The sequence below is a fragment of the Leptodactylus fuscus genome, chromosome 1 (genome assembly GCF_031893055.1).
Source record: "Leptodactylus fuscus isolate aLepFus1 chromosome 1, aLepFus1.hap2, whole genome shotgun sequence".
NCBI lineage: Eukaryota > Metazoa > Chordata > Amphibia > Anura > Leptodactylidae > Leptodactylus > Leptodactylus fuscus.
The window spans coordinates 123,074,219-123,101,616 of record NC_134265.1 but is presented as its reverse complement, the minus strand read 5'-3'; the positions used below and the strand labels follow the sequence as shown (position 1 = coordinate 123,101,616).

Here is a 27,398-nt window from a genome sequence, read left to right as displayed (position 1 = left end):
TTCTTCTGCATGGACATAAAAACCTCTTTAGAATTTTTTTTTTTTTTTTTTTAAAAAGTAAACGAAGTAAACATACATATTAGGTATCCGCGTGTGCATATAAATCTGTACTATACAAAAATAGCATTATTTAGCCTGTACAATACAAATATACCACAATGCACAAATTAATGTGTTTTGGTCACCAAAATGCTGAAAAATTTATACATACCAAAAAAATTGGTATAAAAAAACAACAACACACACACACACACACACACACAAAGTTATAAGAACATTAGATGTCAAGCAAACCATTTATTTTTGAAAAGTTATGTTATATTTATTAAAATTGATAAAATATAAAGCCAATTTAAATAGGGTATCGCCATAATTGTACTGACCCACTAAAGTTAACATGTCATTTTGAATGCAGAGTGAATGCCATAAAAACAAAATGCAAAAAGTGATAGCATTGTAGGTTTTTTCACATGGGCCCAGTATGATTTTAGAAGGTGGAAAGGGAAAATATGAAGAAATTTGGCAAGCATTAACATCCAATGTACCCTGCATCCTTCAAGGGTTAAACAAAAACATGAAAAGAGATTACAACTGAGAATTGCCCATAAACTTGAATAAAATTGTGCGGCCCTACCACAATGACATATGTGGATCTCAGATTTGCTTTTCTTGAATTTAGAAAAACATATGCATTCTCAGTTCTATTAACACAGTTAATAATTGTTGACAATTAATTTATATTGTTACTTGCTTTCCTCTAGTAATTGCTCAATTTTTTTTGTAAATGACTAGTTCAGGTGACTATGCGTAAGTTTATAATATATCATATCAGAGGACAATGCTTATTCTCCTAGGGCTGTAATATCAGTAGGCCAAACCACTGACTGACAGTAATGTTTAGAAAGAAGCAATAAAACTCCTCTAATTCAAGAAAAAAAAAATTACTGGTTGAATTTCTATTGAAGTAAACATAGAACAGGTTATACATCTAATTATTTATACAAGATCAATAATTGTATTAAATAATGTATAAAAATATTAATTTTTAAGCTGAGTCAGTAATTTTTTAGGAAACTAAAGATTTCTAGCACTAAATGCAAGCTGTATGGGGATGCAATTGTACGCAAGACTTTTTGCCCCATACCAAATATAAGAGTGCTGCACCAGTTGCAAATCTAAAACCCTGCTACCACCAGTGGGTCTCAGATATGTAGTGGGCGCTGCACCAGGTATCCACATCCTGACTGCTGCATGTCAATGGCAGATAGCAAGTGCCAATCGGCATGTTATATTGTAGCTCAGCACTTATTAACAGGCAGAAAACGTAAATGCCCATGTAAAAAGAACAAAAGTCTAATCTCTGTATTCTTGTTAGAGATCATAAAAAGACAAAAAACACTATGACATCATCTTCCCATGAGGTCAGTTAGGAGTAGCTAGGATGTTGTAGAGGGTTAGGTCCCTGAACATCTGTCACACTGACAAGCATGCATGTGATCTGCCCCAAAGGATCCAAGTAACACCATTAGCAGCAAAGCCAGTAACTAGCCAGTATCTCTCAGAAAGCTGCTGACCTTACGGCCACCCCGTACCAGCATTCTTGTGCAAGTGAAGAAGACTCCTTTGTCCTTGGAAGCTATTTCCTTGCTGTAGGAAGAGGGCAGCTCCTTTCACCATGAAAAAACTGTCACTCAAGCTGAAAAAGAACATACATCTTGTAAGATTTACATTGCATGTGTACAGATTACATGAACAGCACTGCTTGTATTAGGTTTGCTACAAAACTGACATCATTTTATAGCATTTAACATAGGATTACATGAATCATATAGGAATAAAACAAAGAAAGATAAAGAGGAGGTAGAACGAAGAAATCTATTTTCCATATTCATACTTATTTCCAGAATCTTGCATAAAATTTTCCATATATTGTAAAGACAGAATAAGAATGGATCGATTGATCTACAGTGAGTTTCCCGATCCAGAAGGCACAGCTAGCATGGAATGTCCCAGGGGCATAGCACCCAAGTAAAAATCGAATTACAAACCAAAACAGAGGACTACCACCACTCCGAAACGGTTTCAGTAACATATGCCTACAGGTATCACTACCTACACTGGATCCAATTTGCTTTCTGTCAATTGAGCATCGCCCATTTCCAAGTATGAGACATGTCAGTGAGGCACAGACATTTGCATTACTGCAGCAGTCAAGGCTTCTTCTAAGACTATCTAAGTGTATGAAACAAAGACAGTCTCTGGAGATCTCAGACGGCCCTGTAGCCTCGCTGCATCATTGCCAGACAGTCAGAAGCATCGCTGAGCTTTTTCTATTCTATTACAATATTCCAGTGTGAATCTATTGCCTTACCGTCTTCTTGGATGTACATATAGCATTACACAGAGAAGATGACTTCACATTTCTGTAAGTCATTCAAATGCAGCGTTATTAGGTCACTTGTGGGCTGGGAATATCCATCAATAGCTCATGACCAATTCCAATAGTAAGAAGAATAAGCTGTAAATGCATGTATTACAATTCTATGGCGTGGCAGGAACCACGCAAGAGGGCATTTATCAAGCCCTGCATCCAGAATTCTGGCTCTGAGGTGTCACAAAATAGGGATCTATGAATCTGATCTGATTTTTTTGGACAAATTTGTGCAAATCATTTGTAACATTTTTCATTTTTAAAACGTTGCATGGTTATCTGTACAGCTGAGTACATGACATGCAAAGGTCACAAAAACCACCTCGCTCCCCAAGAAGGGTGGGGTAGAAAATGAAGAGACATCTCAGGACAGACTTGGAGATGCATCAAATTTGTCAATCGTCACGTGACATTCTCCTCATGTCCCACTTTACGGCACATAATAATTTCTTGGTGGTCCACATAGAACTTGATAAGATACAGCAGTCCTGTTTGGTAATGCCACCACTTCAGCAGAGTGCCCTGTATTTTTCATCTATGACTGTTCATGATCTCAGTACTGGACAAGATCATGGCTTGTTTTGGCCAATGACGGGCCAGCTTTAGCACGTAAACCCTAATGTTCAATGGGTTTTGTTCATGGCATTGCTGAGTTACATCATGAAACTGTACAATGTCGGGAATCAGTGGGATGTTCTGATAAAGTAATGACACTTTATACAACAATGTCAGCGAGAATGTAAATCACATTGGGAATTGTTTTATAGTCAGACAGTGGTTTGTACAGTGTAAGCAAGTCACCAGGGTCTTTCTTTCTCTACATGCTGCAGATCTGGTTGTTGGATAGCTTGTGGCCATCTAATCTTCAGTGCGACCTGCTAAAGCCCACTATATCAGCTAATACAGCCTAGCTGCAAATTTGGTACGTCACTGACAGGTTGTCACTAGCAAACTTCTCTGCTCAGTTTGATTAAAGTGTGAATGAGGTAATGCACAAGACTGTTAGTTTCAGTCCTAGTACTGTTATTGGCATTGCGTGGGAGGTGTCAAGATGTTTATTTCAGGACAGCCACTTTTCCCAAGAAATATGCTTTTAAGCTGGAAGAACAAAGAATGGATATAAAATCACTGTTAGACAGGTTCACGGACTTCATCAATCTTGTGAGTGCTGCACTGAATTACTGGAGAGCCTTCAAAGAACATAACTTACTGCAGAAATTCATCTTGATGTACGCATGTAAAATTCACAGTACTAATCTATCCTTCTTTTGTGCTATGATATCAGATTTACTAGGGGACATTTAATAAGTCTATCATTTCTTATGCCAGCCTTAATAAATTCCCAGGACAAGGCATGCCGGAATTATTAAAGGGGTTTTCCAGCCCCAATTAGATTTTTCATCAGTATGTGATCTGTGGGGGTCACACACCATACAGATCTGTATAGTGGTAAGTAAATGTTCTGTCACATGGTCATATGATATACATACAGGTGTACAGCTTGCTACAGTCACAGTACAGTGATCAGACATCTGCCTGGGAACGAGCTGTGCACATGTGTATCCATCACATGACCATGGACTGTAAATCTGAGGTAAGTTTCCCCAAGGATTTTTTTTGCAGCACATACAAATGACCATGCTGAGGATCTTCATACAAGCTGTCTGACCAAGAAAACTTATATATCAATACAAATATCCAAATTACACTCAGTAGACAAGCGCACTGGAGGTTTATTTTCATAAAGGTATGGTAAGGTATTTTTTGTTAGTTTTTTTGTGGGTTGGGGTTAAGAGTTTTCAATGGAGTCTATCATAAGGGTGAAACACATTAAAGGGGTATTCCCACGTCACATACTCATCAGTCTTCACTGCTGTAAAATCTTCTTTCTTCCTGGTTTCTTGCATCACTTGGTGGGCGGGGTTTCACATGCAACCTGCCGTTTAGCTCCGCCCCCAAATTTGCATGTAGCTCCGCCCACCCATATTGGACTATGAAGTACAGGCAGCAGCAACTCCATTCTGTGTTACATACAGACACTGCCTGTCTCTGCCATAATGAACACAATTGAATTAGCTAGCCTGATAACTGGGAGAACAGAAGAAATGAAAGCAGCTCCTCCTCCTATCTGATAGCAGGAAGCTAGGTCATGTGGTGTAGACACAGGAATAGCTAGATACACAGGCTCGCTCCCTGCACTTAGCCCCTCCTCCCTCCCCCCTGAGAGCAGCAGACACATCACTTGACTCATGAGCAGCTAAGTCAGGGCTGTGGCCACAAAGAATTGAATAAAGTAAGATAGTGGAGAAACACAGCAGTTTTGCTGAAGCACTGTATTTAGGAAAAGGAGAATAGAGAGACACCGAGCACACTTATAGTGTAGATGGTCTATTATAAATATATAGATGAATTATCTGGTGTTTATGAAAAGAACTCAGGACCTGGTGGCCTCTCACCTGATCGGGTTGTGACTCCGTTCACAACTCCGTTTTCAGCAATATTAGGCTTCGTCAGAGTGAGAGTGGCAGCACGTCTCTATAACACTGGTCAAAAACCAGGAGGATGCACCAATGGAAGAACAAAAGGACGGCGCTCTCAGGTCATGGAGCGGTACGGTTAAATAGGCCGAGTAGCGCTCCGGATAGAGTTTATTTCTCCCTAGCTTGAGTGAAGCTCGATTAGTGAAGTTACGCACTTGATAAAGGGTTCCGACCCAAAACGCGGCAACTGTTTTTGCGTTGTGCAAACTTCTTTTTGAATAAATTCCTTTGGACCTGAGAGCGCCGTCCTTTTGTTCTTCCATTGGTGTATTTAGGAAAAGTCTTACATCCACATTAACAAGCAGTATAGATAGGATCCTTGTGATGGGACAACCCCTTTCAACCAGCAACTCCGTTAGATAGGCCTGACTCACCAGTCACTTTTTTACCCTATTGTAAATTCATGCCTCTGTTGCTGAGATATTAATGTATATCACAATATGCAAATAAGCAGTTTGAAGCACTGAAGGCGGTTCCTTCATTTCAAGCTGTAATGTCATCCTTGCCCCTCCCTTCTTTGACTGAAGGGGCCAGGCAGCTATACTAAAATCTCACCTGGCCCTGTATTCTCATATTTGCAGCACTGTGTGGCTGTTTGAAGCAAAGGAACCGCCCTCGGTGTTCCAGACTGCTCATTTGCATATTGTAAAATTATTTAATATCTCAGCAACAGAGGAATGATTTTCATGGGAAGAAAGGTAATATATTCAGGTGAGCCTAACCTATCTAACTCTGTTGCTGGTATAATATGCTTCATCCTAGTCATGGACTCCCTTTGGCATGAATGTGTCAGGGCTAAGAAATAAAACTACATGATACTCTGAGTGCAGCACAGTGGCGCCGCAGTAGTTCGGAAGCTCACAGTCGTCATCACTATGATGTAGTATGGTGTGAGTTCAGTTCAATGGAATTGTGATTGAGCAGGGAAATATGGCTATAGGACTGATATGCAAACAGAAATCTATTAATAATGGAAGTGGCTACTTGTGGCATGGGAGGCACTACCTTCACTCATTGGAGATGTGAAAAACCCCACTAAACTTATGAGCCTTCATCTACTTTGTAGAGATCCCAAGATTATATCTCCTGACCACTGCTATACGTGCTTACACTCAGTAGTGAATGCCTTGTACCCATATGGGTAGGGTCTGTCTGCCATAACACATTCTTTTCTAAAGATAAAGCTAAACGGAAATACATGTAAAAGTATAAGAGTTGATGAAGATAAACTTATATTTAGCATTCCCGGGTGGTGACGTTTGCAGTGTGTCACATTTGGTGATATGAGTCAGCAGATTAAGTCTCACACAATCCTTTCTTCTTGCAATAAGAAATTATGGTTCTTTGTCCATCTGGCTCTGACTCAGCCTCAGCAAGTGACCTTTTAAGAAAAGAAAAAAATTGGCCCGCAGAAAGAAAAAAAATAAAAGATCCTGCTGTGTTTCAAAAAGAAAAAGAAAAATTACCAGCAACATTAACCTTTTATTGCCATGCCCCATTCATTGTAAAGCTTAGGTCATTACTAATTGTCATTGTAAAATATAGACCCATTATGCTGAGCTGTATATACTCATGTGCCAACTGCAGCTTCAGACGTCATCTGCATTAATTTGCACAATTTTAGGAAGAAACATGGGCTTATTTATGCAAACATTTAGCAAAATATTGCTAAATATGTTAAGAGTAGGGCTGCAAAAAAATCACTAAATTTATTAAGCATTGTGAGACATTTGATAAATATGCCAGGCAAGCTCCAGAACTTTACTATAAAAATACCCTTCATGATAAGTCTCCCCCATAGAGCTTACATATCACATAGTTTTACAGAAATAGAAGGAGTGGGCCCGTTCACATAGAAAACGCTGAAAAAAGAGAAGTAACATCTCAGCACAGAAGTGTTAGGCTACAGAAATGAGAAGGAATTCCTCTTCTTTTTCCGCCGCTGGTATTTTCATCCACAGTCGGTTGGGACTGGATGCTGATGCATTCCATTAGGGCTCTCCACTGCAGACTAGGCCCAGATGAATGAGCCTAATCAGCAGGGAGTCTTGGAAATTGTGGCAGGATGGAATAGGACCCTTATTTATTCCACGACCTACTGTGATCTGATTTTTGGATTCTGGGTGGAATCTACCTTGGATTCGGGGGCCAAATCTGCCTCAAATTCCACGGTGTGAACATACCCTTAGGATATGTTCACCCTGTTATATGGAAAGAGGGAAAGCTTGTCCAATTAAAAAGCAGTTACACGCAGAAACCCGCAGACTCCAAAGACTATAATGGGTTCCGCCAATTCTTTTTTGTGGGGCCAGATGTACTTTTTATTTATACCATTTTGGGGAATGTCTATTGCTTAGATCATTTTCTATTCAAATCAGAGGAAAACAAGTGAAAAAAAAGGTGATTTGGCAATTTTAATTTTCTTTTCTGCTACAATGTTCACCATACAGGAAAAATATTTTTATAAGGTTGTAGACACAGATATAACAAATGTGTATGCGTTTCACAGTAATATTTTACTTTTATAAGTATTCTAGGGAAAGAGGGTGATTTAGAACTTTTAATATTTTTTTTTAACTTTTTTTTCTAAATACCATTTTATTATTTCCCCCTAGGGGGCTTGAATCTGCAAGTAGTTGATTGCAGGTCGTATAGACTACAATACAACTGTATTGCAGTCTATGGGAGATTCTGTACATTGCTATTCAGGATAGTCATAGACCAGCCACATTAGTAATATTGCTATGACAGGCCTGGGAGCCTTCATTAGGCTCCGGGCTGTCACGGGAATAGGACGACTCCCGCAATCACGCCGCACAAGAGCCGTTTTGCAACAAGACAGGTAAAGGACTGGCCCCAAGGGCTAGTTTCACACTTTAGGGGGGCCTTGAAGTAGTAATGCCCGACATCAGAGTGGACTCTGATCACGGGCATTAGATCCATGTCTCCACTGTACATTACAATGGAGACCCGGTAGCTATGGCGATCGCTCTGCAGCAGAGAGGCTGCCATCATCTTTACAGACCCGGCATCCACTGTAATAGCATGGCGGATGCCGGAACGGGTTCGCTGGGACACCCTGTCCTCAAAGCCCAGGGCCTGCACTTGATGTGACTCCTTTCTCTGCGCCCATCCCACCAAAACTCCCCACATTCGGACTGTCCCACATTAGTACTATAAAACGCACCCCCATTTTCCTCCCAAATTTAGCGGGGGAAATGTGTCTTATAGTCCGAAAAATACGGTACATAGCTTTGATTTGTGGGTGGGAACTTTTTTTTATTTTCTCATAGAGAAGCATAAGATTAACTCCCGCTTGGAGAATTAAAGCTAGATTACATGTAATCTTCAGGGGACATATCTTTTGAATGGGTGGATGGATTTTAAGAAGAAAAATACCAAATTCAAGGGAACAGCAAGAATCAAAATGACTTTATATATTGTCAGGGTCTGGGGTTGCTAGGTGGGGTGGCATAGACACACAAGTCCAGTTTCTTTAGTCCAAAACAAAGGTAGAGTTTTATTTTCACTCAAAAATATAGTGCAGCAACAAAAGGAAACAATACAAAAATAAATCCCTGCCCGGCTAGGCTCTAACTAAACATAGAATAGGTTACCTCACCTAGAATCATAGAAATCAAAAACAGGCCACAGCTCCGAAAATATGACCTCTTTCTTTGGCTTTCCAGCCAAGCTCTGCCCCCAGTCTGCTGCTGGAGCTGGCTTCTTAAGCCTCCCTTGATGAGCAGACTCTCTGCAGCTGAGTCGCTGCCGGAACATCCCCAAAGTGTGGACTGGAGGGGGGTGGATGACAGGTGATGACAGGAATGACAGGTCCCACTACCAATCCTACCTGCCATTCCTAAAAATCCAGCCCAGTGACGAAACTCTGAAATAACCCTCAGCAGAAAACAGTTATCTGCTGAGAAACGTTCTTTCTGGAGTTTTCTCATCTCACCCACCTTAGTAGTCTGGATGAGATGTACACCCCCTCCATTACCTGACCAGCCATCGGCTTACATGCTCCACTTAATACATGTTCCCCAATTTGTCGCTAAGTGAAAAGCCCTAGTTCCAAAGAGAAAGATGAAATGTTAAACCCTTTTCAATCTATTTACAGCAGAGACCCAACAGCAATGCCGCAATTAAAGTCTTCCCTCACCACGGCCATTATCTATTTCTAGAGCAGCTGATCCTCCATTTTTCTCCCTCCCATGGCATCTCTCCCCATCGACTTACTTTCACTTTGAAGGACAATCTCATGGAGCGTGAAAACAGGAGATGGTCTGTCTTCAAGACATCCAGTAACCTCCTAAAATCTCACCAGTCTGTAATAGACACATTAGGCTTTCCCATGTCCGAAAATGTCTAGACTTTAAAGTTTAAAAAAAAATAAAAATAAATCTTTACCCTATACAGTCAACAAAATAGTGGTAAACAAAAAACCCACAAAAAAACAAACAAAAGAAAAAATAAAAACAAAAAAAACACCTTAAACAGCTGTGTACACAGAAACAACAACTTACAGTTGTCTAAATATGCAAGATGGGCCAATAAAATACTGTAGTTTATTGCAGTTTTCTAAGTTTTAGATTTTTGAAAGGGAACCAAAACACAAAAAAAAACATAACACACGAGGAATCACTGTGATGGTGCTGACATGAAGAATATAAGGAACATGTTATTTTTACGTACAAACGAAAATGGTGCAAATGCCGTTTCTCTCTAATTCTATTTCATTCAAATTTTTTTCCAACGTCCCAGTATACCATATGGAACATTAAATGGTACCATTATGAAACACAATTTGTCCAGCAGAAAATGAAGTATTATCTGTCTCTGAACAGAAAACTGAAAAAGCTAGGGGTTTTGGAAGGCAGGAAGTAAAAAACAAAAATAAAAAACAAAAAATGGCTGCAGCAGGAAGGAATTAAATTTTCATGATATTCATTCTTAAAGGGGTTGTCCCGTTATGGACAATTATACCCTATCCATAGGAGAGTGAAAAAGTGTCTGATCGCTGGGAGCCCAATTGCCAGGTCACCCAGAGATCAGGAGGACAGCACACCATTCACTTTTATGATGCTGTCAGGACTATAATGAACCTGCCGCCCCAGAGAATTGAATGGAGCGCCAGTTAGGCTGGTCTTACACAACCGTAATGTAAGTCCGCAAATGGTCCGCAATTGAGGGTTTTCAATTGCGGACACATTATACTCAATGCGACCTCTTACACCACCGAATATTTTATCCGTGGTGTGGCCGGGCCGCAACCGTGGTCCGCAATTTATAGAGCATGTCTGTAATGCCCATGAATTGCGGCACTGCACGGACTCGCCCATAGAACTCTATGGGGGAGTGCGGCAGGACACGGACATCTGCGGAGTGTATGTTGCCGATCAGCAACTAGTGATGCTGATCAGCAACATGCAAACCGTAGAATCTTTACAGTTGTGTAAGACCAGCCTTACACAAGTGCACTGGCACTCCATTCACAAGGAGGCCTTAGGGGGACTTTTGGTCCCCTGTGCTCCTTATTACTAGGTCACCCAATTACTAGGGCACCCAAAAATTATTCCCCCAGTGACACTTCTGAACAGGACAGGGGATAAGTGTTCATAAAGGAACAAACTTTTCAAGTCTGATCAACAGATATCTCTCCTTTGCTCTGCATTTGTTGACTTACACAAGCAAACAGCACAAAACAAACAGCTCAATTCAATGGGAGTTAGCAGCAGTTTTTTTTCCTGTAGCTACAAAAAAAAGAAGTGACATGACATCTTCAAGCAGATTCCTCAATGCAATCAATGAGAGGCGGAAAATATGCAATGTGGTTTTTTAACATGGTTTTTTGCAAAAACTGCGTCAAAAACCACAAGCGATTTTTTTAATGCGAAGTTACCAGCAAATAACGGTGTCAAAAACTGCAATGAAAAATGTGACAAAAACTGCATCATGTTAAAACAAAAAAAAAAAAAAAAAAAGTGTCAAAAACTAGTTTCCCAATTCCCGAAGTAGATTTTTTCAGCAAAAAAAACAAACAAAAAAACTCAGTGTGAACATGCCCTTATAGGTGACTAGGATTTTAGGTTATTTTATATTAAGTTATACAGTTCTCAATATTTTGGTTCTGAATATATAACAGTCAATCCTATGATTCCTTATTGCTGAATCATCTGTTTTCTGGTCTGAAACACTGAATCTCTCAATGTCACAGTCTATATGGACATATATCTCTCTATTCAAGGTTAAAAGTCTCAACATGATTGAGAAATACAGAGAAACTGACTCCTAGTCCACACTTACAAAATTGTGAGATTCGTTGAATCAGAGAGTCGGTCACATGCTTCACCGGAAGGATCAGAACAAAGCTCATTGTTTTTAACTGCATTACAATCTGAAGTCAGTTACAACAGAGGAAAATTCTGGGAGCGCTTCATTAAAATAAAAAACAAAACACAAACCATGATCTCTACAATGCTCTTCCTGAATGGCCCTCTTCCACTAAAATGTACAATGCCACCAACCTCTTAAAATCCCTACAGATATAACTTAAAAGGGCTTTATCATTGGGAAATGTCATTTTTAGTTAAGCACATACTTGCATAGCCTTTAGAGAGGCTATTCCACACTTACCTTTTGTATGTAAATCGCCTCAGTAGTTTTTGAATAAGTCAGTTTTTATGCATATGCTAATTAGCCTTCTCCGTGCGCCCTCTATTCTCTATGTGTAAGAGAGCAGAGAGGCTGCTGCTGCTGATGACTCGTCTCCCTGCTCTCACACACATAGAGAATAGTAGAGAGTGCACACAGACACTTACAAAGTGCACGGAGGAGGCCAATTAGCATCTGAATAAAATCTGTCTCATTCAAAAACTACTGAGGCGATTTACATACAAAAGATACGTGTGAAATTGCCTTTCTAAAAGCTATTCAAGCATGTGCTTAGCTAAAAATGACTTTTCCCAATGATAGAGCCCCTTTAAGTAATGGGAGTGTTTCTATAGGCAAATGTGATGTTCGATACATTTTTATCTTCCAGGCTTATATGCCATCCCAAAATCTGACAGTAAAAATGTCTGAAAGACCTTATTGTATACCTGTATCTTGTTGAATGGAGAAACAATGGAGCTGTGAAATTACTAAGCATCATACTAAGGTGACTTTATTACCCCTTAATGTAAGGGTTTATGGTCTCTCATTGGCCACATTTGCTCTAAGTGACTCAGGAGACAGTACATATAGTAAATGAGTGAGTCTTAATTGGTACATAGTGCTGAAGGCTGTCATTTGTACAGGATGAACACAGCATCAGTATCATTTACTAGTCTACTGGCCAAGTTGTAACAGGATGAACGCCTACCCCCTATGACCAGGATATGATTCATAGCTCGGCTGCATTTACATTATTATGGGCATATTAACCCTTCAGTATAAGGAATGTAATGCAATGCTGAAATACTAATGAAGCATTTGAAATACTATGTAGCAATAGTTAAAAGAGAATAGAATGTTATTATTATTGTTTATTTATATAGCACCATTAATTCCATGGTGCTTTACATTTGAGGGTTTAAATACGGTACACAAAATATACAAAAGAAATATAATACTAACAGTGACCGACTGGCAAAGTGGGGTAGAGGGCCCTGCCCATAAGGGCTAGCAGTCTATGAGTTACCGTATATACTCGAGTACAATCTGAATTTTTCAGCACAGTTTTTGTGCTGAAAAAGCCCCCCTTGGCTCATACTCGAGTCGAGCAAAAAAAAAAAAAAAAAAAAAATTATATATATATATATATATATATATATATATATATACACACTCACCGGCCACTTTATTAGGTACACCATGCTAGTAACGGGTTGGACCCCCTTTTGCCTTCAGAACTGCCTCAATTCTTCGTGACATAGATTCAACAAGGTGCTGGAAGCATTCCTCAGAGATTTTGGTCCATATTGACATGATGGCATCACACAGTTGCCGCAGATTTGTCGGCTGCACATCCATGATGCGAATCTCCCGTTCCACCACATCCCAAAGATGCTCAATTGGATTGAGATCTGGTGACTGTGGAGGCCATTGGAGTACAGTGAACTCATTGTCATGTTCAAGAAACCAGTCTGAGATGATTCCAGCTTTATGACATGGCGCATTATCCTGCTGAAAGTAGCCATCAGATGTTGGGTACATTGTGGTCATAAAGGGATGGACATGGTCAGCAACAATACTCAGGTAGGCTTTGGCGTTGCAACGATGCTCAATTGGTACCAAGGGGCCCAAAGAGTGCCAAGAAAATATTCCCCACACCATGACACCACCACCACCAGCCTGAACCGTTGATACAAGGCAGGATGGATCCATGCTTTCATGTTGTTGACGCCAAATTCTGACCCTACCATCCGAATGTCGCAGCAGAAATCGAGACTCATCAGACCAGGCAACGTTTTTCCAATCTTCAATTGTCCAATTTCGATGAGCTTGTGCAAATTGTAGCCTCAGTTTCCTGTTCTTAGCTGAAAGGAGTGGCACCCGGTGTGGTCTTCTGCTGCTGTAGCCCATCTGCCTCAAAGTTCGACGTACTGTGCGGCGTTCAGAGATGCTCTTCTGGCTACCTTGGTTGTAACGGGTGGCTATTTGAGTCACTGTTGCCTTTCTATCAGCTCGAACCAGTCTGGCTATTCTCCTCTGACCTCTGGCATCAACAACGCATTTCCGCCCACAGAACTGCCGCTCACTGGATGTTTTTTCTTTTTCGGACCATTCTCTGTAAACCCTAGAGATGGTTGTGCGTGAAAATCCCAGTAGATCAGCAGTTTCTGAAATACTCAGACCAGCCCTTCTGGCACCAACAACCATGCCACGTTCAAAGGCACTCAAATCACCTTTCTTCCCCATACTGATGCTCGGTTTGAACTGCAGGAGATTGTCTTGACCATGTCTACATGCCTAAATGCACTGAGTTGCCGCCATGTGATTGGCTGATTAGAAATTAAGTGTTAACGAGCAGTTGGACAGGTGTACCTAATAAAGTGGCCGGTGAGTATATATATATATATATATATATATATATATATATATATTTTTATTTATTTTTTTGGGGGGGGGAGGGGGGATTTATGACCAGCCGCAATAGTAATATATAGAATCTCCCATAAAATAGTGAAAAAAATAAGAAGCTTTAAAAATATATAATAAAATAATAAAAAATAAAAGTTCTAAATCACTCCTTTCCCTAGAATACATATAAAAGTAGAAAATGACTGTGAAACACAAACACATTAGGTATCCCTGTGTCTGAAAGTGCCCGGTCTACTGAATATAGGGTATCTGCAGTGTTCCTGTTCCGTCGGGAAGGGGTTAATAGGAGCACTGCCGGGCTGAATTCCAAGTAGGGGGGAAAAAAAATCCCAGTCCTCAAGCTCAGGGAAGGGGCAGACCGACAACCAAAACACCCCCTCCCCTTTCCCAGCATCTACTGCACCCAAAAACTCCGACCATTTTAATTTTTGAAATTTTCCAGTAGCTGCTGCATTTCCTCCCCTCGGCTTATACTCGAGTCAATAAGTTTTCCCAGCTTTTTGTGGTAAAATTAGGGGCGTTGGCTTATATTCAGGTCGGCTTATACTCGAGTATATACGGTACTTTAAATATTTATTTTAGAGGCTCTATTCTCATAAAGGAGTTACATGGCAATTTAAGTGCCTTCAGGGTGCCGTATAAACACGCATCCTGTATACATGGAGGTCCTCCAGAGCCCAAATGAATTACTCTGTAGAATGCTGCAGGGTGGATGAAGTCTCATTCCCTAGCTTCCCCTCCTGCCACGCTGATGTTCGGTCACAATTATGGTCCTTTCTATTCTATAGACTAGCGGAGTGGGTGACCTCAGTGAGCCGGAGCTACAGCAGTAGAGGCTGAGAACTAAGAATGATCGCCTACCATCCTTTGTGCTCTGCAAAGCACGTATTCCAGGCCCAATGGCAGTGGGGCCCCCAAGGGACATTCCTGAATGTTGGGTGCTCTACTGCTGTTTTGAGTGGTGGGTAAGATCCATGCTTCACCATTCAGGCCTTTACTAGTGCTTTCTGAGGCAAGAAAGCATGATAAGTGCCAAACCACAGACATCACTAGAGCCAGAGCTTAGAGGACATTATCATTTGTGTGGGTGAGGTTATTTTAAGTGGTGGTGATGGGGGGCCCCCTCTTATAAAAATCTTTGCACTAGGCCCACCCATATGTTTAGATGGCACTGTGCTAGGGGACCATCATATATATAGTAAGCATATTTATACTATGTCCTGAAGGCACTGTAAAAAAAAATCTCTATAGGATTTCAGGTGCACTGTGGGAGGCTCCACACTACAGAAATCAAAACTACACCACTCAGCGACTGGCGTAGGATTCAAGTATAAGTCATTCCAGATTATATAAAAACTAGCTCTGATTCTCAAAGTGGGCGGTAAACTTATGTTTTTCTACAAGAAAATAAAGGGTTCCTACTCACATAGAGAGTCAATTCTAGCTTACATGTAACCTTCCAGGGGCCATATCTTTTGAATGGGTGGACAAATTTGACAAAGACAAAGCATCAAATTGTCCAGGGAAATGGCAAGAATCAAATTCTGTATTTTATTTAGCATGTTCTACTTGGTGACAGATCCTCTAATGTTTTATCCTACTGCTCAGGCCAGTTATCTTACAGCCAGTCAGAGGCTTGTGGATAAGCCCCTAGGACACAAAGGATATTTATTTCTAGATTTCTCAGTTTTAACGTTATGATGAGAAAATGGGTTTGAAAATTAAGTGGAGATGAACAAGCAACCAAGATTTACATAACATCAATTTGCATGAGGGATCTTACACTGCATTTGTGCAAAATAAAAAATTGCACATAAGGCTATGAGTAAGAAAATTTTAACATCTTAACTCTGAAATGTTTAAAAGATTAAAAGAAACCAAACAGAATGAGTCATGAATGGTCAAACTAACCAGGATGAGAAAATAATAAAGTCAGCTTTGTCTTCCAATCATAAAATAAAAAGACACCATTTAGTGGACATCAACCATACAAGTACTTTATAGGGTCTGTTGCTGTGACTTAACTTATTGTCACCACCTAGTGGGAACAGCTGAAACTGCAATAAGGACAGGAAATCCAATATACCAGAGTTTCCCAAATTTTTCAGGGCACCCCTGGACAAAAAAAATTCCTTGGAGCACCCCTACCAAATAATTTTTACAAAAAGACAAAAAAAAAAACCCAAAAAAATGGTGATGTGTTTTTGAACATACAGCAGGAACATAAATGTGCTCCACTTGTAAATTTAGAAAAAGTCATCAAAATAAAAAATACAAGCATGTTCCCATTGTAGTTTTGATGTAATTGCAACTGCATCACATGGATGCTCCCTCAAAGCTACACCATCCTATACTTTCTACCCAACACATTCAAAAATTCATCTTTTACCATCACCATGCTCCTTTAGTGGCCCAACATGTTGTATATGCTTCCCAGTGTCCCTCAGACACCTAATAATGCTCCCCAGTGGCCCCCAGGCAAGGAGCAATACTCCCTCCTGGCCCCAGGCAAGTAGTAATTCTCTCCAGTGGCCCCCAGACAAGCAATAATGTTTCCCAGACTACAGATAATATCCACCAGTAGCCCCCAAGTAACTAATATTGTCCCCCAGTAGCCCCCAGACAACTAATGTCCCCCAAGTACATAAAGTCCCCAATGGCCCCCAGTCAACTAATAAAGCTACCCAGTGGCCCCCAGGCAACATTAATAATATAAATAATACATTTTATTTATATAGCACCAACATATTCCACAGCACTGTACAATCTGTAAAGTTCAAGTACAGACAAAAAATATACATTACAAAGAAATATTGAATTCACACAATGGGGCTGAGGGCCCTGCTCACAAGAGCTTACAATCTATGAGGTAGAGGGGGTGATACAAGAGGTAGCAGGGGCGGCATCAGAGGCAGCATTGCTTATACAGTGATCAGACAATTTTGTAAAACTGTATGAGCCTTCACCAGTCGTGTCCTTTAACGTGCAGATGGTTCCTGGACATATAAAGATAGTCTGAAATGGCATCATATCCTGTGGGGTAGTGGGAGCAAGAACAGAGGAGGGTTTGTTTTAGGGATTCTAATTACAGAACGGAAGGGTTTACATTAGGAATTGTGATAGGCCTGTCTAAAAAGATGTGTCTTTAGTTTACACTTGAAGCTGTAGAACTTGGGAGTTAATCTGATTGTATGGAATAGAGCATTCCAGAGAAGTGGTGCATCTCGGGAGAAGCCTTGTATACGAGCGTGGGAGGTTCTGATAATAGAGGATGTAAGTGTTAGGTCATTGAGTGAGCGGAGAGCACAGATTGGGTGATAGACAGAGATGAGGGAGGAAATGTAGGGAGGTGCAGCATTATGGAGAGCCTTGTGGATGAGAGTGATAAGTTTATATTGTATTCTGTAATGAAGAGGTAGCTAATGTAGTGACTGACACAGACCCGAGGCATCGCTGTAGCGTCTAGACTGATAGATGAGCCTGGCTGCTGCATTCAGAATAGATTGTAGAGGGGAGAGTTTAGTGAGGGGAAGACCGATTAGTAAGGAGTTACAGTAGTCAAGGCGAGAATGAATCAAAGAGACAATAAATGTCTTTAGTGTATCTCTGGTAAGGAAAGGGCATATTCTGGAGACGTTTTTGAGGTGGAGGTGACATGAGCGTGCGAGTGATTGGATATGGGAGGGGTGAAGGAAAGGTCTGCGTCAAACACAGGCCTGAGGAAGCAGGCATGCTGCCTAGGAGTTATAGTAAGGTCTGAGACTGCAATGGATATATCAGGGACAGATCTATTAGATGGTGGAAACAGTAGTAGTTCAGTCTTAGAGAGATTTAGTTTCAGATAGAGCAAAGACATGATATTAGAGACAGCAGAAAGACAGTCGCTGGTGTTCTGTATTAGTGCAGGGGTGATATCAAGGGAAGATGTGTATAATTGGGTGTCATTGGCATAAAAATGGTACTGGAAACCAAATCTGGTAATGGTTTGTCCAATGGGGGCTGCGTAGAGAGAGAAGAGCAGGGGGCCTAGGACCGAGCCCTAAGGAACGCCAACGTCAAGGGAAAGAAGCTTGCAAATGATACTCTTAAAGTGCAGTCTGAGAGATAAGAGGAGAACCAGGAAAGCGCAGTGCCCAGGCCAACTGAGCAGAGCATAGTGAGGAGGAGTTGATGGTCAACAGTATTAAATGTTGCTGAGAGATCCAGAAGAATAAGAAGAGAGAACTAATAATGTCCCTCACACTGTAGTTACGATATATAAAAATAAAAAACAAATAACATTTACCCGTTCTCGGTCCCCCGGAGCTCTGAGGTCTTCCTGCTTCTTTTCTGCAGATGGATATAGCAGTTCTTCAGCAGGCTTTACTAGCTGATGTCTGAGTGAGAGTGCAGGAAGCTAAAGCCTAAGGATGCCAATGTAGTTAAAAGGGTACGTGCGTCCATTTACCCATAGGATTAGCGAAGCACCCCTGGGGGTCTCTACGGCACCTCGATTGGGAATCACTGCAGTATACCCTCTGCAGAACAAATCTCAGGAATCAAGCAGTCAACATACTCTGAAATAAAGTACTGGAACGTAACTTGGGTTTTCTACTAATCACTTTTCTTACCGTGTAACCATAAATGAAGTAGCTGGAGAGATACACCAATTATTTGTCATTTACATTCTATTTATTTCCTTTCTACATTTGGTGCCCATTAAATAAGTACAGTAATTAAAATAACATTTCTTGTCAGCTCACTTCACCTAATAGTCTTGAGGACTAACAAGTGTCACTAACCTTAGGTTTGTCTTGCGTTCTTCATCATTGCCAAACTCCTGTAAGAAAAAATATTAACACTTCAAATTCTACAAAGTCTGTATTTCAAATTAACACAAGTTCAATGTATTTAGTTTGTTTTTCTTTTCATGATTTTATTGTTTTCATATAAAAACAATTCTAAAAAAAAAAATTACCTGCCTCTGCTTCGAACTGTTCGCTGGGATCTGAAACGGTGGTCTAGGGGTACCTACACCTGGTTTGGCCGCTGTGCCATATATAAAATGAATGTAATGCCGCGTTTCCTCTACCTGTTGCAGACCCCGCCGATTCACGTTCCCACTAGTTTTTTCAAGTTGCTATATACTGACCTTGTCCGTTTCATTTGGCAGGGTAAACGAGCTAGGTTGGCCCGTTCCACCTTGACTCTCCTGAAGCGGTGTGTGTGTGTGTGTGGGGGGGGGCTGGGCCTCCCCGATCCTTGCCGCTATTATGAAGCTGCCTTTCAGCAACTTGTGCTTGACTGGTGCCGTCACTGCCCCTTCAAGCAGTGGATCTCTTTAGAGGGCTCCTTTTCAAATCTTCCGCTCCATTTGCTCCCCTGGCTGGACTCAGTCACTCCCCCTTCTATGAACTCCCATCCCATGATTGGGCCCACCCTTAAGGTATGCAGGTCGCTTTTTCGGAAGGACTGCCTCTCCCCCTCCCCTCTCTTTCCTATCCTAGGCAATCCTGCCTTCCCGGCTGGGCTCTCCCAGGGTCCGTTCCGGACCTGGTTTGATGCGGGATTGCAGAGGGTCCTGCATTTCCGTTCTGGTGGTATGTGGCGCTCTCTTGGGGACCTACACGTGGACCTAGACCTCCCCCCTTTTGACCCCTGGAGAGGTTTACAGCTCTCCCATTTCCTCTCTTCACTGCCTGGTTCCAGTGACTTTGATAGGCCCCTCACAGGCTTTGAGAAGGCCTGTACTGGCTCTGGTCTTCTACGTCACCCCATATTGGAGTTTTACACGCTGCTAGTTTCCCCCTCTCCGGACCACAGGCTCCCCCTTTTTGTCCAGATGGGAAACAGATCTCAATCTGTCCTAGGATCTTGGAGCTCGCCCATAAGAGCTCTATGGTTTGTAAATACCAAGAGGCGGGCTACAAGATCCTTACTAAATGGTATCATGTTCCAGCTCTGTTGCACAAGTTCTTCCCATCTTCCTCCCCGCTCTGCTGGCGCTGTGGTTCGGAGGAGGGGACGCTTCTTCACGTGTTCTGGAGCTGCCCGGCACTAAGAGAATTTTGGGACGGTGTCCACCGCCTGACCTCTCAAATCTTTCAGACTACCCTTCCTAACACGCCGGCCTGTTTTCTCTTGCACCTCTCCGACGTTTCCCTTTGGGCCTACCGTAAATCGGCGATACGGCATATGATTAATGCTGCCAGAGCCTGTATCCCGGCTCTCTGGAAATCCCCCAACCCGCCCTCTCTTCGTCACTGGCTCCGCAAGGTGGAGGACATCCAATCTATGGAGGACCTCACGGCGTCTCTTCAAGACACTCACGAGGTTTTCCTGAAGGCCTGGACCCCCTGGATTTTGTTCCAGGGATCCCAGTCATATAGAGATATCGTAGGCTAAGGTCCGACCTGAACCCAGGGTCTTGTTAGTGGTCTGTTTCTGGGGTACCCCCCCCTTCTTCTGTTTCTTCCTACTTATCTCTCCCTCCTACTCTCTATTCTCTTCCCTTGTTCCCTTTGTTCCCCTTTGTCTCCCCTTCTCCCTTACCGTAGTTTGGCGGCGTTGACTCCTCTCTCGGCCTGTTAGTTCTTGAGAGGCCACGTCTCCGCTTTTTGTGCTATCTGTTTAGTTCTCGGGCCTTTGTTATTGTTTTGGGCCCTCCCTGCTTTGATACATTTTGATTGTTATTGCAATTCGTTATTTTGTATTTTTGTGTTTATAAATAAAGAATTTATAAAAAAAAAAAAAAAATGCTAAATGGAGTTTTAAAAAAATAATAGAAAGGTGGCATAATGGAATAAACTAAAAGAAAAAATAACTCACCTTTTAAATGTTCCCCATTCTAGCAGTGACATTCCGGTGCCTGCCAGACTGGAAGTAACAATGTAGTCACATAGTGACAAACAGGGGGTTCAACATCCAGACCCCCACAATCAGTTGTTTGAAGAAATTGCAATGTTCAAGTGTCTCTTCATAGAAAACCAAGCACAGTGGCATATCATGGTTTTAGAGCTCAGCCCCATTCACTTGAATGGGACTGCTCTGCCAAAAGGCCATATGACAGATGATCTGCAGGGGCGTCAATTGTCAGACCCTCTCTGATCAACAAATTATTAGAGATGAGCGAATAGTATTCGATCAAATACTCGTATCGGTCGACTACCACGCAGGAAAATTCCATTGAATTCAATTCAAAAACCTCCCTGTGCTCCTCGTCCTGCTACTTCCGGAACGTGGAGGATCCAATGTGTCGAACTTTGGTTTCCATGGAAACCAAGACAACATTCCCGTTTTCTGCCATAGACTATATTGGTATTCGATATTTGATTGAATACTACTTGCCCATCTCTACTAATTATCTATCCTACGGACAGGTCATCAATTGAGAAAACCCTGCTAAGTACTGAATTGTACAGATTACATGCACATGCTACAGAATCAATCCCATTCAGATATATGGAATAGATTGTCGGCTGTAGAAATTACTATAATAAACCAGACCATGGAGTCACTAGGCCAAAGCATCGACTCCAACTCCTCTATTTCTCTGCAGCCCAACTCTAACTTCTTCATAAATGGAATTCTCAAATTCATTAAAGTGGATTCCTATGAAAGTAAATATGCAACAAACTATGCATCTAAATAATTATACATGATTAATAATTGTATAATGTGATTAAAATTAACCATTTTATTTCAAAGGTGGATTCTGTCACTTTTTTCTCAACTCCACTGCCCTATATATATACACCTTTATAGAGTACATTACTGATTTATATGTATTACCCCATACCAGCCTTTCAGATGAAAGCAAGTCCATGTCATTCAAGGATGAGTTCAGGAGACTACCCCTTTCTAAGCATTTAGTTTGCAATAAAAGGCGTAGGTATTCTGCCCACTGTGTACTTCACTAAAATTCTTATAGTAATAAGCCTCTTCCCCCTCCCTCCTGAAATCCTATCCCTGTGTCAAGTTATACATAAATATGCAGCCTGCAGAAAGTGTTTTTAGATATATCTGAAGAAGAAGCCAGGAAGCTTCGAAACATTATATTCTGTAATCATTATGAGTTAGCCATTAAAAAAGGTATCACCTACTGAAGACTTGCAAGATTTTTGTTTTCTTATATTTCATAACCACTGGCTAACACGGTACAAAAACAAACATGTTCCTTATATAAAATTCCCCAGAGAGGCAGTCATAAGGTTATCTTGCTTCTCATCTAAAACTACATCACAGCATGCCTCATACACATTAAACCCAAATCACTGTCGGAGCGCAGTAAACCACACGCCAGGGGTAGAAAACACCTAAACAGAGGCCATAAAGGCACAAAACAATCTCCTAGGATGTGACATAAGCTCATGTTTAACCTCAGTCCACATTTCCTCCCGATCTAAGCTTCCTGCCATCTGGATATTCTGTACAGTAAATCCACCCTCTTACCGGTTTACCATAAATACAGAATTTCTACTGTGGGGCGACGCCAGGATGTTTGTATGACACGAACCAAACATATATTACTCCACTATAACAGAAAATATAGTAATAGGATTCATGGAAAATACAGCATGGGACACCCCAACACCTCTTAACATAAATTAGAGAATAAAAAAAACTATGACTCCATTCAGATAATGTACATACATTTAACAGATCCATTTAAAGTGAAGCGAAACAAATGTGGATGGCTATCCATTTACATACAGATGAAAAGTTGTTGTTGTTTTTTTTTTAATGAAAACAAAAATTGTCTTGTTTTCTTGAACGGACACAAAACCCCTTCCCTTTGTAGGAATTTTCCAACTTCTGTTTTGACTCCTCACCTTCCAATCCCACTCAGCTTTGACTGAGGCACCGGGGGACTTAATGCCCCCAATCAGTGCAGGCACTAGTCACAAGCATTATCGTTGGGTCTCTGCATTTTTAAATACCCGACATCCGCCGTTGGGAGAGAGTTAAGCATATCTGCTAAATGGATGGGAAAAAAACATGATCTGAAATGGAGCCTAAAGCTGTCCATACACATGACACTGTCAGTAAGGACAATGCCCTAATGACACTCCAATGTGAAAAGGAACAGACTACAGCGATTTTGGCTACAACACCTGCGTGACCAAAGATCACCCTGTGACTTTGTAAGTAAGGTAAAATAAGGGATTTTTTTTTTTTTTTGTGACACAATATAGCTCCAGTCTAACTGTAAAATTATGGGTTGGTTAGGTTACATTTTAATCCCTTTAACAGTTTGGTTTCCTCTAGAGATAAGTGCTTGTCAGACACATGGCACGGCTGATCTCATCCCTTACTGAAATGACAAGTAATGAGTGTCTGCAGCCCACTAAAAGATCTCAGACACCATAGAAACTGACAATAATGTGTTATTAATGTACTACATGTCCAGTATGAGTTATGTTCACGCAGGGGTCTTCTACTGCCTGGACATCATCCACGAAGTAAGTACTTATTAGAGCAGTCTGAAAAGTCTGTTTCATTGACAGGTTGCTCACAATCTACTTTAGCAACTTAAGCGTCTGCTCAATAGTTTTTAGGGACCAATTAGATGGAAATGAAGATATCCATACAAATTAAATGTAGTTATATGACAACTCCAAAAACATGAAATTCAGGTATGCATATTGATTTCAATATGTATAGTACACACACACATTATATATATATATATATATATATATATATATATATATATACACACACACACACATAAATAAAACAAAAATAGAGGAAAAGTTATTTGAATAATCCAAATGGAAAAAAAAAAACAAAAATAAAAAACACCTGTACATAATTTTTTTTTTTTTAATTGTATGTAATGTAATGTAATTATTTATAATTATTATTGAAAAGTTTGGATAAAATTTGGGTGCGGCCAGAAATATCTGGGGAAATATTTACACTTTGGAAAAAGTGTGAATAAAGTCTGGACTGGATGAAGTCACTGATCAGTCAGGGCTCGTTCACATCTGCGGCCCGGTCTCCGTACTTAGTTTTCCGTTTCCTGCCTAAAACACAGGCAGGAGACGGAAACCTGCAGGAGACTTTCTCACCCATTCATTTGAATGGGTGAGAAAGCTGTCCGGCCGTGCACGGCAGTGAGCGTTTTGCGCTCTCCGCCGCGAAACCGGGTTTTATAATCCGGACACAGAGTCGGACATGCAGTACTCTGTGTCCGGATAAAAAAATCCGGTTTCGCGGCGGAGAGCCTAAAACGCTCACCGCCACGCACGGCCGGACCCGGTCTATGGTTTCCGTCTTCTGCCATGCAGAAGACGGAAACCATAGAACGGAGACCCCAAACGCAGGTGTGAACCCAGCGTCAGTTACGGTGATACAGGCATGTTCGGCTGATCATTCGGGGTACAGCCTTGGCACAGGCCAGGGCCAAGAAATGCTGCTTGAAGGAAAAAAGAAAAAGTACATGACTCCTTGGGCCATTACTCTCTTTATTAGATGGGGTTGCACTACTTAGGCTTTGTCAAAGTAAAGTTTTGCTCAGAAAAAAAACAGGAACAAGGTCTGTTGGTGTGAATATTTCTTGAAATTCATAGAGTATAGTATGTAGCATGTAGCCAGCAGAATAAAGTACAGAAAACTACTTGTGAAGTAAGGTCTGCATTATAGATCAGGAGATCTGTTATTCAACCCATTCACGACATCTGCTATAATAGTACAGTAGATGCCGGGTATTATATATGATGGCCGCTCAGGAGCTGAGCCATAGCCGCCAGGTCTATGCTGTATGGGCGCTAATGCTTGCGCTCAGTGCCTGCACTGGATGACATCCAGCACTCAGGGATTGAAGGCCAATATTTTTATTTATGTGTTTCCTATAGAAAAAAAAAAGTTATTGGGTTTTATCCCAGAGTGATGTATGCCCTCCATTTCTACAGTTGATTTGGCATCTGGGAGCCAGGCGAGTTGATCCTTACATCGTGTACTCTCTTTGCTATTGACATGATGACCCAGAAAAATGGCTGCCATGTCAAGATCAAAAGACTAAAGCAGAAGATATTGATGGAGCCGGAAGGAGAAATTTAAAGGGTTTGTCCAAGTCTCCCACCCTTTAGGACATAGGGAGACATAACTGCACACTGTCGGGATCTCAGCAAGTATCACGTATTATAATCCTGTCATAATTCATGGCACCCATGTTTAATTGTCCCTGGGTGCTGGATGGTCGCCACTGTCCCGCCCAACATGTAATTGTGACTCTCCACACCCAATGTCAGATGAGGACGCACAGTATGCCAGGACAACTCCTTAAAGGTAATACAAAACTATTTCTCTCTTTGGGGGCCATTCTGGGAGGTGGACTGGTTTTCTTACAACCCATTGGGCTAGCCTCTCTTTCACTGACTGTAATGGATGTGCACTGGCACATAGGCAGACCAAGAACCCTCTCTCCAATATTGTCAGCAGTCAGGTCCTCCCCAATCTGACATTTGGCATACCTAGCTGTTGTGCTGAGTGAACACTAACACATAGAGTTTGCATTGAATTGACATTAGGAAGGCAGTAAGGTGGCCGCCCAGGCACTGGTACTCTGAGCCTGGTACACAGCACATGGGTGATAACAGCTGGCACACAGCCATGTACAGATAGGCACGGACCAGGCCTGTGCAGCCTGCACCCTCCCCGCTCTTTCCTGAGCCCTGGCTGGGGGAGGAAGTTCTCACCTCGCTGGTGCTGGCGGAGGAGGTGACGCTGGGCGTCGGGGATCGCTGAAGAGTCACTAAGGCCATTGTTAGGGTGAGCGGTGCTGCAGGCGGACTATCCCGGCTCCCCGGTGGTCACGGAGGCAGGGGCTGTCACAGATGCTTTAGGGACCGGCTTCGGCCATTGCATATCAGAGATTGAGGCGCCGGCGCCCACAGCACGAGTGTGAGGAGAAGCTCAGCATATCCCGCCCTGACAGGCAGCCCGAGGTGGAGGAAAGGCCGGTACCGGACGCCTTAAGCTTATGGTCGGTGCTGCCTGACCCCGGTGTGATGCTCTGTCCCCGCAGTGATCCCAAACTCCTCCTACCGGGAGGTGGATAACGGAGCGGACAAGTGTGAGGGGTCACGGCTGCCCTGGAGGCCCTCAGGTCGGGGCACTGCACAGAGTTACGTGGCCATTTCCGGGGTGTCCTCTTAGAGACCAGACAGTGGTAATGCTCAATACACAATACAGGGTTCTCTGATAGTAAAGTGTAATGTCCCATACTGTAAGGTGTAACTATCTGCAGAGCTGTCAACATGTATTCTTATATATCAGTGGGAAAACTATAGCAAACTCAGGGGCATAACTGGAAGCTCCTGGGCCCTAATGCAAAGTCTGTATTGGGGCCCCTACCTGCCTTGTGGCATCTAGAATAGCGGTATATTTTATGTGACAGACGGCCCAACAGTGACTGCTGCAACTGCACCCCAATAGCTACTCCCCTGAGCAGACCCAGGGATGTATCCTGTGTGAAATTGAATGGGTGAAGGTAGAAATACAGTAGTGTCTTGTGTGTTTGGCCACACCCCTGGTCTTTGTATACTGGTAGTATACGCCTATCCCTGTAACCTGTATAACAATCCAGTGACCATATAGTTATTAGATACCAGATCTACACAGGTGATTTGCAGAATATTCTGATGCTACAACTACACAAAAGAATACAGAACTGATAAGAGATAGTCATAGGAAAAATGCTTAAAGAGGGCCTTTCATGTCCTCGGGCACATGCGGTGTAATACACCGCTAGAAAGCCGACTGTGCTGAATTCAGTGCACTATTCTGCTTTCCCGTTCTGTGCCCCCGCTGAAGAGCTATCGGTGCCGGTACCATTGCTCTTTGGTGTCAGAAAGACGTTTCTAACAGTCTGTCAGGAACGCGCCTCTTCACAATAGCATCTATTGTGCTGTACTGTGAGAGAGGGCATTCTTTACCACCCAGCGATGACGCGAGGAACGCCTCCCTTTCTCCTGATAGTACTCGTACATAGGCGAGTACTGGGGAAGGGCGTTCCTCACTGCTCAGCATCATGGCTGGGCAGTAAGGAACGCCCCCTCTCAGTGTAAATCACAATAGATGCTATCGTGAAGAGGGGCGTTCCTGACAGACTGTCAGAAACGCCCTTCTGACACTGAAGAGCTATGGTAAAGGTACCGATAGCTTTTCAGCGGGGGCACAGAACAGGAAAGCCGATAGTGCGCTGAATTCAGTGCACTGTCTGCTTTCTAGTATTACACTGCATGTGCCCGAGGACGTGAAAGGTGCTCTTTAACCCCTTCTCGACATTGGGTATTTAAATACATAGGCCTCTCAAAAGCTTAGTGGCCACCATAGTTGTGGGGTCTTTGGTGTATTAT

General features: G+C 42.0%; 1 protein-coding gene across 2 annotated transcripts in view; it reads right to left on the bottom strand.

Annotated features, from left to right (window-relative positions):
* SSH1 (slingshot protein phosphatase 1) overlaps positions 1–26,159 on the bottom strand; it is a 48,740-nt gene extending 22,581 nt beyond the window's left edge. Inside the window, exons 1-3 of one of the 2 annotated variants that reach the window (XM_075276579.1) lie at positions 25,737–26,159; positions 18,837–18,874; positions 1,593–1,696 (exon numbers count right to left, since the gene is read on the bottom strand). In XM_075276579.1, coding sequence (XP_075132680.1) covers positions 1,593–1,696; positions 18,837–18,874; positions 25,737–25,802 — 208 coding nt within the window. In that variant the 5' untranslated portion in view covers positions 25,803–26,159. Of the gene's footprint in view, positions 1–1,574; positions 1,697–18,836; positions 18,875–25,736 lie in introns of those variants that run through there. The other variant, XM_075276580.1, reaches the window with a different exon arrangement.
* Between the last annotated feature and the right edge of the window lie 1,239 nt (positions 26,160–27,398).